This window comes from Symphalangus syndactylus, chromosome 5 (genome assembly GCF_028878055.3).
Source record: "Symphalangus syndactylus isolate Jambi chromosome 5, NHGRI_mSymSyn1-v2.1_pri, whole genome shotgun sequence".
Taxonomy (NCBI): domain Eukaryota; kingdom Metazoa; phylum Chordata; class Mammalia; order Primates; family Hylobatidae; genus Symphalangus; species Symphalangus syndactylus.
Window position 1 is genome coordinate 118,261,389 of NC_072427.2, and position 20,784 is coordinate 118,282,172.

Below are 20,784 nucleotides of genomic sequence, written 5' to 3' on the forward strand. Positions count from 1 at the left end.
TTCAAATGCTCCATTCAAATACCTTGCCCAAGAGATGTGATCATTCACCAGGAATATCTTAATTTGTTTGAAGAGAAAACATTTTTATGCATAAATACAACATTTTCTTTATGTATATTTAGAAATAAAGAGCTAGGTACACAAAAACAGGCCCAAATTGTGTCAAATTCCAAATATTGTTGTGGAAATTATCTATATGCTGTATTATATTGGCAAATTTATCAACATAGAAATATATCTGAATATATCTAAAAGATATATTTTGTGAGATTTAAGGTGGCATAATATATTTTTTAAAATATTCAATTATTATTTTTTGAATAGGAGTATTCAATTTTAAATGAAATTATAAACTTTCATAGTCTATGAACTGCTAGCTTCAACCCCTCAGTGTGTCATAACATCAATTTAGAGGGTGATGACCAGAATTTAAATATGTATATATAAATTATATGCAATATGTCATATATGTATGCTATATATTATAAACATGTAATATCTTCATGTATATACAGATACATATATAAGGTACATACACATCTATGAAGAAATAACATTTCAGAATTTTTTATCTTTATCATGATGTTTATGTTTCATGAAGTTTTTGTTTTGGTTGTGTGTGTGTGTGTGTGTACTATATTGCTGTAAAAGTGTATCTTCTTTTTGCTTTGGATTGTGACCAAAACATGTACAAACAGAAAAAAGGAAAAGGCATCAAAAACAGAAAAAAAGTAGTAAAGAAGTGAACAAATAACCAGGCTAAAGCATATGATTCAGATATAGTAAGTGTTTGGGGGAGAAAAAAGAGTTGGAGGTGTGTGGGAGTGTTGTGAGGGATGGGATGGTCAGGGTAGGGTTGTAAAGGTCAGGGTAGGGTTGTGAAGGAAGGTGACCATGAAATGAGACTTGAAGAATGGAAAGGAGCCCTCTATGAAGAGAAGGGAAACAGCTTCATAGGCAGAAAAGCAAGCAGATATGAATGCCCTGGTGTGGGAACACATTTGGCTCAGTTAAGGAAGAGTCATGGGGACAGCGTGGCTACATTTGAGTGAGAGGAAAGTGAATGAGGTAAAGCTGGAAAGATGGGTAGAGCCCAGACTACATGCTACATTATAAGCCATAGTAAGAATAATGAATTTTGGTCAATTGAAAGAGGAAGCCTTTGGAAATTTTTATATACCAGGGAATGTCTTGATGTAATCTAAGTGTGTGAAAGTCAATCTGAATGTTATGAGCTAATGGATCATAAGAAAGCAAGAGCGGAAATGTGCAAACTACTTAGAGGGCTATGATAGGTATCAAAGTGAAGGGGGCCTGTAGCTAGAACTAGTTGGAGGTAGTAGAGATGGAGAGAAGTGTGAGAGCCAAATATGCTTTGGAGGTAGAACAGGTAAGTATTTATGGATTTGTCTATGTCAAGTGTCTGGAGATTGTGGTAGAGCAAGAGAAATGAGGAATCAAAGATAATATCTGATAATCCACAAATGGTAACATATTTTGCTGTAATAAAAAAAGACCAAGAGAGGAACAGGATTTGGGTGAGAAGGTTGTACTTCTAGGTTTACTTTAAACATTTAAGTTAGAGGTGTCTAATGGACATGCTTTTCATCCATATCACTGATTAAATTTTGTATGTTTATTTGTGTGATTATTTGCTTATTGTAAAGTAAAAAGTTTCTCAAGGCAGGGATCACGCCTGTTGTGTTGCATTGAGCCTTGCTAACAGAATGCCTGGCACACAGCAAACATTCTGGGAATTCCTTGAATACATAATATATAAGTGTGTGTATTAATGAAAAATTAAATGAATGTTTGTGATTAATTTTCCTTTGGTGATCATTTTTATCAAATAAACCAAGTTTTAACAGAAGATAGTTTCTACTTGCATAAGGATGAGCCAAGGACAATGAGGTGTCTATAAAGAATCATGAAATGGGTTCATCTGCTAGTTAAATCACCTGCTTCCACACAGCGGTTTTCTAGAGCAGTGGTTCTCAACTTTGGTGCACATTAGCTGCAACTGGAAGTTTTGTTAAAACAGGAATTGCTGGACCCTATTCCCAGGATGTCTGATTAGGTAGATGTGGGGTGGGGCCCAAGAATTTGCATTTCCACCAACTGCCTAGCTGATGCTGCTGGTCCAGGGATAATCGCTGCTCTAGCAAGCAAAAGTTTTGAACCTGGGGTTCATGGATCCTTGGGAGAAGTCAATGATTGAGCTATAGGGCATTTGTATACATATCTTTGAGAGAATATATGCAGAGTTTTGATGTGTAGGCTATTTAGCATTTTTCTAGTAATACAGTCTACATATTTTATTAGATTCTCCAAGAAGGCCTCCAAAATGTAATTCACATTATGAATAATGGCACTCAATCATGAATACATCAATCTAGTATGAATACATACTAGAACCACCAGGAATCTTGGCTCTTCCATTCAATTGCAATGTAATTTCAGGCAAAATAACCCCTCTAAATGGGGGATAATGATAGTATTTATTTCATAGGCTTGTTGTGGGAATCAAATAATTTAATATTCATAAATCACTTAAACCAGTATCTAGCAAGTGCTAAATAGGCAATTGCTAAATAAGATAAAAAATCTGGGCGTGTTTCAAAAGGCCAAGGCTCTACCCCTGGTGATTCTAACGTACAATCAGTGTTGAAAACCACTGTTCTGAAATGAAGAGAGCACAACAGATAAATGAATGCCTTTCCTGAAAGTGTCTGGTTAATTTCTTTTCAGTGAACCAGAATTCCCTTCCCAGAGGAGCTTGGCGAGGAAAACTACAGAGGGCTAACAAGAGCTTTAGCATCTTAGACAATAATTTATTTTTATAAAATTTCAAGAGTCGTTTCTTGCTCACCTCATTTTCCTGTTGTTATGGGAAGGGCTGAGGGAAATGAAGCCAAACGGAAAAAAAATGGTTTTATCCACATTGACTATTATTTTTATTTAAAATCATCACAAACAAAAACCTGACCTAAAATAAGAATATGCTAATATTATACAGAAATGATCAGAGAGGCAAATACTAATTGTGCTAGCCAGACTTCAAGATGACACCTGTGATCCTTGACCCTTCGAGTTCATATCCTTGCGTACTCTCTCCCACACTGAACAAGCTGAACTGTGTGACCAACGAGATAATGTAGAAGTGACTGAGTGTGGCTTCACAGTATAGAGAATACAGATGGCAGCTTCTGCCTTTTCTCTTGCATTGCCCCCTTTGGGAAAAGCTAGCAGCTGTATCTTGGAGATGGTCAAGGACTTTGTGGAGAGGTCCATGCTGAGAACAACTGAGGTCTCCTGCTGACAGCCCACAACTACTCAATAGCCATGTAAGTATGTCACCTAGGAAAGCAATCCCCCAGCCCATCATTTCTTCAACAACAGCAGCTACTTATGTATGTTGCCAGCCACTATATTTTGGGATAATTCATTATATCATAATAGGTAACTGATACACTAACCCTAAATCTTATATTTTTTAGGTATCCAAGCTGAGAGTTTCTCTTTTCCTATTTTGGTGCTACTGCAGGGGACCTGTTCATCTTATTCTTTTCTGACTCATTAAGCTCACCAAAAATAATTAGCTACTAAAACAATTAACTAGAAAAGTGGGTATGTTGTGCAAGGGAGAGAGAAAGATCACCCAGTCTCAGCCTTTTAGTCTCCTGAGGCCTCACATATGAGAGAAAGAAAAAAAGTTGTCATACTTGACTGAGTACCAAGCTCAACAGTGAAAGACCAGCTGTATTCATGACAACACAGACTCTGAATTGAGTTAACAAGAAATTTAAATTCTAATATCATCTGAAATGAAAAATGTGAGAAAGCTCAGTGTTTTCCAGGAGCACAGATGACCAGGTAACTTAACTAAATCCTTGAATGTCAGCGTCCACTGTTGTTCCTTATTTCAAAACCAAAGAGGCAGAATTATATGAGATAAAACTACAATCTTAGAGTTTGAGTTCAGGCAGGGATAAAATACTCATCAAGGCCTTATGTTCTATCTATATAGTGACCATCTACTAATTAAAAATATCTGAACAGGTAAGGTTCCATATCCTGATTCTAATACCAGCTCAGTGGGTTTTTGGAAACTCATTTCCATTTACGTGAGATTCTGCTAAAGTTCACCATTGTATAATAGAAAGACAGACTTAAAAGTTATTGAAGTTATTAGACACTGAACTTCTAATAGTATCAGAGCACCTAGCTGTGTGTTCAACAAATAGATTTGCCTACACTGCAAGTGGGACCACATTCATAGCCCGAGAAGTTAGTTTAGCCCTGTTCTTACCATTTGATTACTTTTTAAGTTGGACCAGAGAAAGTGGCTGACCAGTTAATTACATACCTACTCTGATGTATTCAGCTCTATCAAAAGAGCATGGTATATTACTCAGGTAAACATATTTTAATTATCTTTTACTGAAATAGATAACAAAGTGATTTAGTAGATGGTCAAAGGTGTACCTAAATAACAGCATTACAAACAGTCTTAGATGTCTATTTTTCTTCTGTTACTTAGAAACCAAATATTTTAGTCAGCATGTTTCTAGATTAATTATACAGAGCTTGCCTTCTCTATCTACTCCAGATATACAAAACAAGTAGTTTCAACTTAATTGCAAGGGAGGAGGGAGTGTGCGGGTTGGAAGGGAACTGCCAGTGGAGGAAACTGTGAAATGCACTTACTTTAAGTGTGAAAGAGGAACTGCGCTCCCAAGTTTAGGTCAACGGTATTAACACTGATGCTTTCCTTCAATGAAAGATGAAAGGAGGCAAGAATCTCCTACATTTCTGAGATACATGTTTAGAGGTGAAAAGCAGATGCTAATTAGCTTCATTTCTTGCTCCCATTTAATTGTCTTTTATGTTTATTCCCACATAGCCACTTCCAGCTCTTCAGTGTATGCAGGATATATTTGCCAACCCCCCAACCATCCCAGTTTTTAATTATAATGTGTTTATTTCCTTATTGTGATTTCAGATCTTTTGGAAGGGATAACCAGGATGCCCCAAATGCTTCAGTGTGTTTAATCTCTTGGAAAGCCCTGAGTGCACCAGGTGCTCGTAAGATATAGATAAAGAAGGGGCAGGGCAGACAGGGTGTGGGAAGAAACATGCAGAACAAGCAGAGGAAGATGAGCCTGAAACGTATCGTTCCACCTTGGTCTTGCCCTGCTTCTCAATGTCTATTCTCCCCGATCTCCATTTCCCCACTAAAACGACATAGGGGATTTAATGGAATACTTTTCGACTTTGTATTAGACAGCCTGACAGCTGATTTTTACTAACCAGTCTGTGAAATCTGCTTGATGGCTAAAATGTGGTTTTATCTCATAAAGGCAGCATTTTGCCAGATGTTCTGTGGGCTGTGTTTGCTAATGTAAAATAGATTGTTATATATTAGAAAGCCTTTGGGTAGGGACTGAGGCTAAAAGGCATTCTGATGAGCTAAAGCTTTACTATTCTGTTGTGCAAATATCAATATGGACAATTAAACTGATGAACAATGTACTTCAATATAGAAGGGACTAGAAAACAGCTACTTGGGACACTGAGGCAGCAGAATGGCTTGAATCAGGGGGTCGGAGGTTGCAGTGAGCCAAGATCACACCACTGCACTCCAGCCTGGTGACAGAGCTAGACTCCATCTCAAACAAACAAACATACATAAAACATACAGGAAATTTTAACAATGTACAACTGCCTGGCTCTAATACAAATGAAAATAATTCTGAATTATGTTGCTAATCTACACATATATATTCATTTACACACTGCTTTAGTGCACCTTAGATTTTCATGCAACCATTATTTATTGAGCAACTACTACATGCCAGGCTTGTGTTAAGGACTGACACATGGTTAACATAGTTCTTTTTGTCAAAAAGCTCTAATCTCATATAATTGAAAATGTCACTAGTAAGACCGTCTATTCTACTAAAAAGCATTAAAACATTTTAATCTTCCAAATGTATATGAAGTATGCTGAATCATAGTTAAATATGGAAAATACGGTTATGCAGAATTGTACCTAAGTCCCCAGTTAAATTTACTCTAAGACATAGATTTAGAGTACATTTTAAATTTACTCTAAAACTTACATGGTAAAGTTAATTATCAACTTTCTATAACATTTGGCTTATACGTCATGATACAAAAGGGCAATAAACGTTTGAAAATGCACTGAGTTTTGTACTACTCAAACAAAAGGGGAGAACAGTGAAACACAAAGGTGTTGAGCTCTTGGAATGTTCCCAAGGTCACACAGCAAAAGACGGTCACAGATTGATGTCTCCTCTACTGCCCTTTCCACTAATCCATTGAGTTGGGATTACCTGGTAACGTTGGTAATTTATTGGTTCAACAAGTAGTTATCGAGTAGCTTCTATTTTCTAAACATCATTATAGGCGATGTAGATATGTCGGTAAAAGTCATAGACACAAAAATTACATTGTGGTAAAAAAGACACGTAAGAAATAATCAAATCAACAAACAAATAATCAAATAAAATTAGTTGTTATGCAGCAAATTAAAATAAAGTTATTCCTGGGAGCTACTACAGATAATGTGGTGAGGGAAATCTTCCCTGGGGAGGCGTGGGCAGCTGAGCCCTACATGGCTGCTTATGAAGATTGGTGGGAAGAAAATTCCAGGCATCAGAGCAGCTGACCAAAAAAATCCCTCAGGCAGGAATAAACGTTTATTGTAGTGAAGACAATAAAGGAATCAATGATAACCCATAAGTGCTTAAGTAACTGCATAAATGGTGGTACCAATAACCGCTATCGGGAACAGCTGGGAAGAGTCGGTTCCGACAGAGGAGTTTAAGAATCTATATCGACCCTAAAAATTTTCAGATGCCTGATAGACTTTCAAGGAGGGTGGGGGGATGCTGAGTATAGGCCTACGGTAGTGAATGCTATCTGAAAAAAAGTTATTTGCTGAGTGGACTGGTAGTTCCTGTCTGATTTAAGAGAATTCTGGGGTCCCAAAGAGACAGTGAAAGCAGAGAGATGTAAAAGGATGTGGTTAGTAGGAGGCAAACATGGAAGAGGTAGGAAGGGCTGGGTCATTAATAAACTGTAGAAGAAACACCTCATTGCAAAGTAAGGAATTGTACCTCTGAGCAGTTCTCGTGTGATTTTAAAGATTAGATAAACCTCTCTATTTGTGAGTGGGAGAGGCTGACTTTATCAGAAAACTAGGTATTATGATCTATTGAGTACCTTTTTTTTCCAAATAAGAAAAACTGTATGTTCCCTCTGCAACCTGGTACAGGAAAGCTATTAAACAGTAGCATGAGAAACATGAACTCTATAAAACCTGTCTTACTCTCACAACCTATTTTCCATATTGTAATCAAAATGATTTTTCTAAGTTGCAAATCTAAATAAGACATTCACCTGCTGAAAATCCTTTATGGGACTTTGTTTCTCTCAGCACAGAGTCAAGGCCCTGTCTGCTGGTCCCTGCTAATTTCTCCTGTCTTACTCTTGCTACCTCTTTCTTGTTCATTGGGCCCATTGAGTTCTCTCTTCTCAAATGCACCTTGTGCTTTCTCTAATTGCTAGCGCTCTGTCCTACCAAAAGCTCTTCTTAACTCCTACCTATCCTTTAGGTCTTTATCAAAGTTACATTTTCTTAGAGGACGTTCCCGTAGTAAGCCTGCCTTGTCCCCTAGCCCCAGGTCTGATGTAGGTGCTTCTCTAGACACTCCGTCATCATAAGCCCTCACCACTCCACATTGCAACTGTTTGCATTCTTGTAGTCCTCCTCTATAATCTTGATGAGGGTGGGGACCAGGGCTATCTTGTTCACTGTTGCATCCCCTACATCCAGTGCACCAATGGTCATTTAGTATCTATGGGCTCAATATATATTTACTGAATAAGTACAAAGAAATTTTTCTACCGGGTTGTTAGTTTCTAGAGGATAGTAACCGGGTCTATGGTTCTGTCTCTAACTGTAAACACAATGTGGGTGCACAAAGAATATTTATAGAATTGCTTAACTTAGAGCTGTATTTCTCTTTTTCTACACTGAATGATTTGTACTTATTCGGAGTGGAGTTTCGGGTGAAGACCGCTGCCATTGTTCTTGTGTAAACTTGGTAGGATTTTGACCCGCCTCCCCGTGGATACTGTTTCCAAGTCCAGGTAGACAAATATCTGGACTAAACAACTCATCCACCCCCTCAATATGGCCTGCTTTGGTAAATGAACTACCATAAAATATTCTTGCATATGAGCATAATCCTACCAGTGAAATACTCTTATGATCCAAGAACTTAGACCATATAATTAAAAATGTATATACTTCTTTAGGGTTTTTTGAGTACTTTGAGACCTTATCTTTCTACCATATGGAAGTAAGTTTTAGAACTAAACTGATCACAATAATTAGTGTTTTAATGTTTCAATTCTTAACATTTAAAGCCAAGAACACAATATCACCATTTAACTCTAACATGTATTCGAATAAGTATAAATATTTATAATTACCTTCTAAAGCATATTTCATATCCAGAGCAAAAAGAGTCCACATAATTTCAGCACTTATTTTTCCCATGTTCAGCTCTTGAGGAAACCTAAAAGCAAACACATTGTATTAGTGTATGAAGAAGAATGGCATGCCTCAAAACCAAAATACAGCATTTTACATATATACCACAGTAGTTATTACACAGTTCATAAATATGTTTATTTATGACATTTCTCTTTATGAACTTTCATAAGTAAAAAAAAAAAAGTTACGCACTAGAGTTTAATGTTAAAAAGTTATTGGATGGTAAGAAAAGAGACTTCATTATATCAGTGCCAAAGTAACGGTGCCTGGGGCTCCCTGTGGATGTCTTGTGATGAGTGTTTGGGTCTCAAGAGCTCCTTCGGTTTTATGGAAGACTCCATCTTTTTTTTTTTTTTTTTTTGTGAGTTGGAATCTCACTCTTCACCTAGGCTGGAGTGCAATGGTGCCATTTTGGCTCACTGCAATCTCCGCCTCCCGGGTTCAAGCAATTCTCCTGCCTCAGCCTCCCAAGCAGCTGGGATTACAGGCATATGCCACCATGCCCGGCTAATCTTTTGTATTTAGTAGACACAGGGTTTCACCATGTTGATTCAGGCTAGTCTGGAGCTCCTGACCTCAGGTGATCCACCCGCCTTGGCCTCCCAGAGTGCTGAGATTACAGGCATGAGCCACCATACTTGGCCGACTCCATCTTTTTATGTCTCACTTTTGAGGATAGATCAGATGAAGCTGAATAGCAAACACCACGTGACACTACAAAATCACACCTCATATATGTCCCTCAGCCATTTTCTTTGAAGCACACTTAAGTACTTCTATTTTTTCTATTATCTATTATCTTCATGTGAATTATTTGAACAAAGATTCCTCACTCCCTCTGGCAAAATGGCTCCTGGTGGACACCGACTAATCTATACTCCAGAACGTCCAGGCAGGTCTGTGTTTTAGACTAAACAAGCTTAGGTTAAAAACAAGATTCTGACTGCTTCTAAAAATTTATTTTGTTTGCATGTGTTTTCAGTATCATGATAAGGCTCCTAATAATATAAGCCCAATGAATATGATGACCGAGTCTTTTTATTACAATGTAAACACTCACTCCATGCCAGAATGTAAGACTAGAAGTATTTTCTCTCTATATATATACAGACGCGTACACATGAATAAAAATATTTATATCAAAGAACAGAGCTAGCTCTCACATTCATCCACATTTGGGGGTTCGAATAAAAAAAGAGTATAATCCTGTATGGAAAGTGTTACCTAAGGAAATATGACCTCAAGACAACCTCAAATAAGAAAAGACTACTGACACATACAGAACTAGTCTAGTCCATATTTCCATCAAAATTAGAGTGTGTTGCATCAGTTTCCCTTTCTGACTGCCAATTTTATCAATTTGTCTAATAAGGCATTCGATTTTAAAACTTAAATCAGAAGCTTTACATTTATCAAGTATTTAAGTTCAGAACTTTTCTAAAAAAATTTAATACAATCTGAATACATATAAATTAGTTTTCAATATTAAATTTTACTTTATTGATATAAAAATAACCCTAAGCAAACAATTTATCTCAAAAGGTTTCGTCTGAGCATAAATACTAGCATCATACATTTTGTAGTACATTAGATTTTATGTAATTAGTATGCAGCATCAAAATTGTGATATAATAAGAGTGCTTTATGCTTATAAAAAGGCAAAATTCCTTAGTTATTTTAATTTATTTGAATCAAGAATAAGATCATATTAACTTTACAGTACAATATACAAGAAACAAAGAAATAAAGAACTAAAACTAAAAACTAAAACACACAAAAAACTAAAGAATATTTCTCATAAACATAGATGTAAAAATCTTCAACAAAATATACCACATTTAATCTCACAATTTATAAAAAGAATAATACATTACGATCGAGGGGTTTGTCCCAAAAATGCAACGTTAATTCAACCTTCAAAAATGAATCGACATAATTTACCGTATTGTTAGACTGTGGAAGAAAAATTTTATGATCATCTCAATAGATGCTGAAAAGATATTTGACAAACTTCAACATTCATTCATGATTTAAAATCCCTCTGGAAGATAGTAATTAAAGTGAACTTTTTTAACCTCATAAAGAGAATCTACAAAACTCTACTGCTAAAATTATTGTTAAGTCTCACACTTGATACTTAAGGATGGAGACAATGATACTGACTCTCAGTATTTCTACATAACATTGTACTGGAGTTCCTAAATTCTGTTAAAATGCAAGAGAAATACGTAAGAGGCATATAGATAGCAAAGGAAGAAATAAAACTCTTCACAGACAACATGGTTTTCTACATAAAAAATGGCATGCTAAAAATTGTCTGCATAGAAAATGTCTAAAAAACTAATTTAAGAAGCTACAAAATATAAGGTCACAGAATACAAAATCATGTATTTCGGTGTACTACCAATGGGCTATTGGAAATTGAAATTAAAATAACAGTATCATTTATAATAGCATCTGATATGGTTTTGCCCTGTGTTCCCACCCAAATCCCATCTCAAACTGTAATCCCCACATGTTGAGGGAGGGATCTGTAATTCCCATGGGGGCAGTTTCCTCCATGCTGTTCTCTTATAGTGAGTGAGTACTCATGAGATCTGATGGTTTTAAAAGTGTTTGGCAGTTCCCTCCTGTGCTCTTGTCTCTCTCCTCTTGCCCTGTGAAGAAGCTGCTTGCTTCCCCTCAGCCTTCAACCATGATTATGTTTCCTGAGGCCTCCCTCACCATGCAGAACTGTGAGTCAATTAAACCTCTTTCCTTTATAAATTACTCAGTCTTGGGCATTTTTTTTTCTTTTTTTTTTTTTTTTTTTAAGATGAAGTCTCACTCTGTCACCCAGGCTGGAGTGTGGTGGTGCGATCTTGGCTCACTGCAACCTCTACCTCCTGGGTTCAAGCGATTCTCCTGCCTCAGCCTCCCGAGTAGCTGGGACTACAGGCATGCACCTTATAGCAGTGTCAAAATGGACTAATGCAGCATCAAAAGTTATTAAATACTTAGTTATAAATCTAAGATAATATGTACAAGATTTATATGAAGAAAACTATAAAGTATTGAAAAAGAAATTAAATAAGGCCTAAATCAATATATTGTATTTATAGACTGATACACTCAATAATGTTAGAATTTTGTCTTTTCTCAAATTGATTCATAGATTCAATGCAATCTCCATCAAAATTCTAGCAGAATTTCTTGTGGAAATTAACAAACTGATTCTAAAACTGACATGGCAAAGTAAAAGCACTAGAAGAGGAAAAAATGTTGTTTTTCTTTTAAAGTAAAGAACAAACATTACTTGCATTTGCAGCTTTCTATGAAAATATAATAATTTAAACAGAATATCTTCAAATACAAGAGTGGCTAGTTTTCGACAACGTGTAACAGTATTGTCAGTGGAGAAAGGACAGTCTTTTCAACGAGAGATGCTAAAATACTTGAATATCCACATGCAAAAAAGAAAAAATCTTGACTCATACCTTGCAACAAATTAAACATTTAACTCAAAAAGGACCACAGACCAAAATGCCAAACCTAAAACTATAAAACTTCTGAAAGAAAACATAGTAGAAAATCCTTATGACCTTATATTAGGCAAAAATTGTCTAGATGTAACACAAAGGTGTAAACCCATAAAATAAAATATTGATAAATTGAACTTCATGAATTAAAATCTGATCTTCAAAATACACTGTTGAGAAAACAGAAAGATAAGCCACAGACAGGGAGAAAAAAATTTGCAAAACATGTGACTGATAAAGGACTTATGTCCAGGATATATACATCACACTAAAATCTCAATAATAGAGAAAAAACATTACCCAATAAAAATGGGCAAATGATTTGAATGACACTTCAGCAGAGAAAAAAATTAGATGGGAAATAAACACATGCAAATAGGCTCAACATTATTAGTCATTAGATACTTGGCAATAAAATTATGATGTGATATACATGTCTGTTAGAATAGCTTAAAAAAAACAAAAGGCAAAAGCCCACCAATATTAAGGGCTAGCAAAGATGCAAGCGTGCAGAGGAGCTGGAACTCTGACACATTGCTTTTGAGAATGCAAAATGTTATAGTTGTTTTGGAAAGCAGTTTGGCAAATGACATTCTTATAGAATTAGAAAAAAAAATTCTAAATTCATATGGAACCCAGAAAGAACCCAAACATACAAAACAATCTTAAGAAAAAAGAACCAAGCCAAAGATATCACACTACCTAACTTCAAATTATACTACAAGGCTACAGTAACCATAACAGCATGATACTGGCACCAAGAAAGGCACATAGAACAATGGAACAGAATAGGGGGCCCAGAAATAAGGCCACACACCTACAACCATCTGATCTTTCACAAAGCTGACAAAAGCAATGGAGAAATGACTCCCCATTTAATAAATGATGCTGGGATAATTGGCTAGTCATGTGCAGAAGACTGAAACTGGATCTTTTTCACCATATACAAAAATCAACTCAAGATGAATTAAAGACTTAATGTAAAACTGGAAACTACAAAAACCCAGGAGAAAACCTAGAAAATGCCATCTGGACATAGGTCCTGGCAAAGATTTTATGATGACCCCAAAAGCAATTGCAACGAAAAGAAAAATTGACAAGTGGGATTTAATTAAGCTAAAGAGCTTCTGCACAGCAAAAGAAACTATCAACAGAGTAAAGGGACAACCTTTAGAATGGGAGAAGATACTTGCAAACTATACATCTGGCAAAGGTAATATCCAGAATCTGTAAAAAACTTAAACAAGTCAACATGCAAAAACAGCAGGCAACCCCGTTAAAAATGAACAAAGAACACGAACAGAGACTTCTCAAAAGAAGACTTACACATGGCCAACAAGCATGTGAAAAAATTCTTGACATTACTAATCATTACAGAAATGCAGATAAAAACCACCATGAGATATTATCTCACATTGGTCAGAATGGCAATCATTGAAAAGTAAAAACATAACAGACGCTGGTGAGGTTGCAGAGAAAAGGGAACGATTATACGCTGCTGGTGGGAACGTAAATTAATTCAGCCACTGTGGAAAACAGTTTGGAGATTTCTCAAAGAACTTGAAATAGAACTACCATTTGACTCAGCAATCTCTTTACTGGGCATAAAACCAAAACAAATCTTTCTACCAAAAAGACACATGCACTTGTATGGTCATCACAGCACTATTCATAATAACACAGACATAGAATTCAACCTAGAAGCCCATACACAGTGGACTGGATAAAGAAAAGGTGGTACATTTGTACCATAGGATACTACACAGGTATAAAAAAGAATAAAATCACGTCCTTTGCAGCAACATGGATGGAGTTGGAGGTCATTATCATAAGTGACTTAACTCAGGAACAAAAATTAAATATCAGATGTTCTCACTTATAAGTGGGAGCTAAATATTAAGTGCATATGGACACAAAGAAAAGAACAACAGACATTGGGAGCTCCTTGAGGGTGGAGGGTGGGAAAAGAGTACGGATCTAAAAACTACCTGTTGGCTACTATGCTTATCATCTGGGTGATGAAATAATTTGTATATCAAACCCCCATGACTTACAATTTACCCGTGTAACAAACCTGCCTATGTACCCACTGAACCTCACATAAAAGTTGGAAAGAAAAAGCAAAACAAAAATCACCATTTAAAATAAAACAACAAACTGGAAAAATATATACGGCTTATATAAAAGACAAAAAGAGAATATTATTAATATATAAGGAACATATAGTATTATTAACATGTTAAAAATCTAGATAAAAAATGAAAGAAAAAGTGGCTGAGATGAAAGGGAAATTTTAAAAAATGTCAAAGCCTTATAAACACAAGAAAGAAGCTGTTCACCTTACTAAGAGTCAAAATTTTCTACTTATCAGACTGGAAACAATTAAAAGTTGATGAAAATTCAGGCTTTTTTTTGAAGTTGATTTTCTCATAGTTATCTAATGACTCTCTACAGGCCTTCAGTTCTTTTCTATACCAATATCTGTGTTGTCCCTATCCCCTTCTCTTCTCTGTGCCCCAGGAGTCCCCTCATTGGCTGCATCATCCTGCTGTTAAATGATACCATGGAAAAATATGCAGCTATTGAAATGACCAAGGCAGATCTATTTCAATTGACATGAATAGATGTTTCTCAAGCAATATTAGGTGAATAATGCAAATTATAGATTAGCATATAAAATATGATCATATATTTCATAAAAAACACTATGGAAGCAAATATTATTAAATGAATTTCTATGTTTATATGTGTGAAAGATTAGCTGGAAGAAAACACACCAAAGTACTGAAAATTTGTAAAGCTTAGGTTGGGGAGTCATGCTTTTAATTTTTACTGATTTACTTCACAGAAATGATACATAAACATTAGGACTCTTATTTTCTACTTCATACAGCCTGTGAAGCTGAATATGATTATTTTTCTAAGCATATCATTTTTGAAACTCAATTTTGAAGTAGAATCAATGGGAGTTTTACTATATACATGAGTTCTTTTAAAAGATGGATAATATTGTTTCTCACAAAACCCCTGTTCAGTTGTTATTATTTCTAATTTAAAAAATTGGTGGTCAGGAGTTAAGCCCTGAAATCTCTCCAATAAAGAAAAAACAATATTCATGAGTTTGTTTGATATTTAGAGGAGAAGTAAACGGAACTTTAATAACATTCATTTTAGACTCAGTAACGTTAGATATTAGGAAAGTATACTAGAACACGAAACAAATCAAAGATAGAATCAGAAACAGAGCCAACGTATCTTGCCCATGTTTCTTTTCTTTCTTTTTTTTTTTTTTTTTTTTTTTTTTGAGACAGAGTCTCCCTCTGTCACCCAGGCTAGAGTGCAGTGGTGCCATCTTGGCTCACTGCAACTCCGCCTCTCAGGTTCACGCCACTCTTCTGCCTCAGCCTCCCAAGTAGGTGGGACTACAGGTGCCCGCCACCACGCCCAGCTAATTTTTTGTATTCTTAGTAGAGCTGGAGTTTCACCACGTTCACCAGGATGGTCTCGATCTCCTGACCTTGTGATCCGCCCACCTTGGCCTCCCAAAGTGCTGGGATTACAGGTGTGAGCCACCACGCCCGGCTCGTTCTTTTCTTTTACAGTAAAAAAAATTCCCATGCATTGAAAATGTTTTCACAGTTAACTTTTTCTTTCTTTTTTTTTTGGTATTAGGCTATTGGTTTTTTCCTCAAAATATTTACAGTTTAAATAATTGGCTTCATATTTTATGTAGTAGTCCCTCTTTAAATTTAAATCCCAAGATCTACTTCTTGCTGAGATCTACTTCTATACAGAAAACAATATTTGGGGTCTGAGGTCTCATTCTGATCAGTTTTAGAAGTTTTTCTTCATTATAAAACATTACGATACATTTGTTTCAATTTTGGTTGTGCTATTACCTATAGAGATAATAGACATCGCATGATAGAAAATAAAAAGAATGCAAAGTTTCTTTCTTTAACAGTTACACAAGTTCTTCTGAAGCCTGTATTTTATTTGACCTTACCTCCACTCTATGGTACTTTTTGTACATTCGGAAGAAGTTTTCTTACTCTTTCTTACATATTTCATCGTTAAATTAATGGCAATTCTACTTAGCTGATGAATTTAGATAGCTACCAGAGTCATCAACCTCTGCCACCATCCACAGTGTCCCCTCCTTTCCAGCCTCCTGGGAATTTTTTCTTTGGTCTACCTATGGAATTTGCCTCTCTCTTCCCTATTCCTAATATCACACCCCCAATTCAAGTCGTTATCTTCATTTGCCTCAATAATTGCACTAATCTATTAGTTTAGGTCTTTGTCTCTATTTTTCTCTCTTCTGATATATCTTCTATATTATCACCTAATTTACCTTTTAAACACACAGGCCATCATATTTCTAACTACTGCTTTAAAACCATAAATTGCTTGTCACACATTTATTAGCATATAATAGTTTCAATTCATTAATATGACTATCCTGCTTTGACCATCTGGCCCCAACTTTCATTTCTTTCACCTTCATTCCCCAACCCTTACCATGAATAATCTAGCTACCTCTATTATTTTTCTTGACATGCCTGACGTTCCATATATCTTCTGATAATTTTCCACCTTCCTGTTGTCTCTTCTTCTTAATTTCTATGAGATAATAACCTCTCTCTCTCCCTGGAAAGCACAGCCCAAGCATCACCTCCCTTTAAGTCTTCTGTTGTATTCAAGGCAGAATTAGCAATGATTAAATAGTTGTGAACGATACGGGCAAAGGGAAGTGCATAGTGACTATAAATGGGTCTGAGCTCACTGAATATTAAGAATTAGTGACAGGATTGGTGCTTTTATACCGTGGAAATTCTATAATTTTACTCTTGACACAAGGTTTAACTTAACTGGCACAATGTTATTGATGTTTGCTTTGTAGTTCCAAACTGATGAAAATAAGGGGAATAATATTTTTTCTGTTTAACCAATTTTGTCTAGCATTACAAAATGTTCCTCCTGACAGGGTTCAGGACACGCTACCCCAAAACATGGCACCTTGGCAAATAGAATATTTCAAGTGGACGGAATCTGAGAAATGGCACATGCAGTTAGGACTTTATGATTTTCCCCTGAAGCAAGACATAAAACCTAGAAGGGATTTTCTAATCTTCCTCTGAAGCAGGAAATAAGATCCTTACGTGAGAGGTGCTGCTCCTACACCAAAAGGAAAGAAAGAAGCATCCTTATCATTGAAGACACGGATGTGAAAAGGAATGCGAACGAGCAGGCCTTGCTGTTTCTCCAAGTTGACTGTGTTTATACTTCTCTGGGGGCTTCTATACATGTCCCCACAACTCTCCACTTTTCATCAAACCTAGCACAAAATATACTCAAATTTAATCATTTATTCAGGTCTTTATTCCCTTTGAAGGCTCCCGTGTCCTATAAAGCTTATGTTAAATAAATTCGTATGCTCTTCTCTTGTTAATGGATCTTGTTATAGTGACTACAGCTGCAGACTCAGAGGGTAGAAGGATAAGATATTCTTTCTCCCCTACACTTCTCTCACATAGCATCTCTTTACTACCTAACAGTATTAATTACATTTACACAGTCTTCTCAATACCTACATATGTATATAATTTTTTCTCTCCATACTATTTAGACCATTTTAGCAGCCAGAATATAACTTAGCAACATTTGCAAAGCTAACAGTTTCCCAAACAATTCTTTACTTTTTTCTGCCTTGTTGAAATAGGGGAGAAAAAATGAACAACTATGAGTAAAATACAGTAGGTGAAAGAGGAAAGTCGGTACTGCAAATGAAAGGAGAAACACTCCATTTTCCCGACAACATAGATTTTATCAATGTCTGAATAACTAATGGCTACCTTTTAAGTTTCTAATTTTTAAGGGGCCACAAAATAATGTTTCCATAATAGTGTTTTTTCACCATGTCTAACTTGCCTTTGTAGACTTGTAAATATGTAATCTCACTTTGACACTAAATTTTTAAATGCTTTTTCTATGCTGTAGTCCCAGTATCAAATCATTATTTAAAAGGCAGAGTTTGTTTTTTTCTGACACCTTCCACAATTGAATACTTCTGCCTTTTGGCAGGGGCTAGCTAACGAGTCTATACCATCTGCATATTTGCTAGAGGCTTATTTTCCAAAATTTAACACATTTTTGTCTATTTCTCCTGCATAATACATAGCAGTATAATATAGAAGTTAAATAGCAATGCATTCCAAAAGACAGCAATTTCATTTCTCCTCTGCTGCTTAGCTAATTTACCCAGTGGAGCAGTGAGTAATCTCTTCAAAACTCAATTTTCTCACTTGCCAAATGGGGATGATATTAATTGTGTAACCTGGGACTGTTCCTAGGGCTGCTGTGAGGATTAAATGAGATTTTACATGTAAATATTTTGCATAGTCACTGGCACATAGTGAGTACTCAACAAATGTTTCCTGCTGATAATGATGAAATTCTAAGTATAAATGAGACAGACAGGAAAATATTATTTAGATTCCATCGATTCTAATGTAAAAATAATCACATAAAGTGAATGAAAATTTATATTTGTACTTACTAGGTGTTTAGTCTGTAAGGAGAAAATTTGTTAATAAAGTTAATAGCAATAAACTTGATTGCAAAGGAAAATGTTTATGTACTCACAGGACTGAATGGTTTTATGAACTTCAGAAGTATCGAGCTATACACTAACAATTCATACATTAACTACAAATCAGTTCCAAACTATGACAGAAGCAAAACTGAAAGAGGTTTACCTTTCCACAACCATTTTGTAACTTTGTAGAAATTGTCATACACACTTAAAAGTTAAAAGAAGTACACAAAAATATGGAACATTAAATATTCCTATGTACCATATATATTTAAATTAGCTCTTCTCACACTAGTCTGAATTCATGAGGTTTTCTTGTGCACAGATTAAATTCTCTAAGGTATAGCTCCACCTCTTCTTCATTTTTAGTGCAGTCATAGCTTAACTTAATCTACCATCATAAAGAGGAGGTTTAATGAAATAACTGATCCATTCCACCATTATGTGACTGTCTCCTGTTTTTAATTTGCAGCAATTAATTAACAAAGCACAAATGTTTTAAATCTTGAATCTTATGAGACACAACAATTTAATAACCCAATTTATTATCTTGCAAATTTCTTAGTGAAATGAGGAAAACATAATCTGCCACTGCCAAATTTGATAATACTGATTCATCAGTCACAATGGATAAAATTAGAATCCATTAAATGTGAAGTATTATTTTGATATGCAAAGTTTGTCTTTGAAGAAAAGTATGTTAATTATTACAAATAAGTAAGCAATGGTTCTCTGTAACTGCCTGTCATGTATGCATCTGAAATTTCTTTGTCATAGCTAGAACTTAAGAGACAGTTTGTTGTGCCCTTTTTACATTATAAAACTTATTAAGCCTTTGTTAGCACGTTCTGCACTTAAGATACTTGACATGCATTTAGTGCAATTAACTGCTATTATCACGAATATAGTGAACAACTAAGCGTAAATTTTATTAATCAGGACTCTACTAGTAAATTACAAGCCATCCTTACGAATTAACGCTGTGGTGGAAATTTTCCTTTTGTGCTTAGGTTCTCTTGTGCCATAAAGCAAGTTGATCATAAGTGTCATTTGAAGCCAATCACCCTTTTTATCTTTTTGCTTTCTCTTTGTTTCAAGGCATTATTTTAATGAACTCAGATATTTAAGTATATATTTAATTGTAACATGAAAAACACAATTGTGAATGGATCTATGTAAACTTTTTTTTTTTTTTTTTGAGACAGATTCTCACTCTGTTGCTGAGGCTGTTGCTCAGAGTGTTGCCTTGGCTCACTGCAGCCTCTACCTCCTGGGCTCAGGCAGATCCTTCGGCCTCAGCCTCCCTAATAGCTGGGACTACTGGCACGTGGCAAAATGCCTGGCTAATTTTTGTATTTTTGTGTAGAGACGGGGTCTCACTATGTACTGATCTCAAACTCCTGGCCTCAAGAAATCCTCCTGCCTTGGGTTCCCAAAGTGCTGGGATTACAGGCATGAACCACTGCTCCTGGCTTCCACTTTTTAAAAGTTTTTATTTATTTATGTCAGAGACAGGATCTTGCTCTGTCACACAGGCTGCAGTGCAGTGGTCTGATCACAGCTCACTTCAGCCTTGAACTCCTAGGATCAAGAGACCCACCTGCCTCCTCCTCCCAAGTAGCTAGGCCTATCAGCATAAGCCCAGCTCTGAGTTAACTCTTGAAATCAGCATTGCATAAGACAATAAAAATACCACCTGGCAGTAAGACAAAGGAGTTGGAGACGGCCAGGGACAGCCTAAATAACTTGTGTGATGTGCATGGGGTAAATAGTCAACAGAATTTACTGGGTTTAGATAACTGTTTCTCCAGCTGCAAGACCTGGTACAAGCAAGTCCTCATGTTCATATTGCAGGGCAGGGAGCTTAAGGCAGTAGAGCAGAGATGGAGATTACCATTGGGGAGCACCTACTCAATGCAGGCACGGGGCCGGGTGCTTTCTGTGCATTATCTCTACAAATCCTGATATGGTCTCATGAATTAAGTTTTGCCTCCTAATTTGTAAAACACGGAAAGCCTAAAAGATGTTGCGATCAGATCCAGATTAATCATTAAAATATCAGAAATGTTTGGAAGGATTAATGC

General features: G+C 35.9%; 1 protein-coding gene across 2 annotated transcripts in view; it reads right to left on the reverse strand.

Annotated features, from left to right (window-relative positions):
• Window positions 1-20,784, reverse strand: part of UNC13C (unc-13 homolog C) — a 663,443-nt gene that overhangs the window by 216,153 nt on the left and 426,506 nt on the right. For both annotated transcript variants that reach the window (XM_055279200.2, XM_055279199.2), the window contains one exon: window positions 8,524-8,609. In XM_055279200.2, the coding sequence (XP_055135175.2) occupies window positions 8,524-8,609 (86 nt within the window). The remainder of the gene's footprint in view (window positions 1-8,523; window positions 8,610-20,784) is intronic.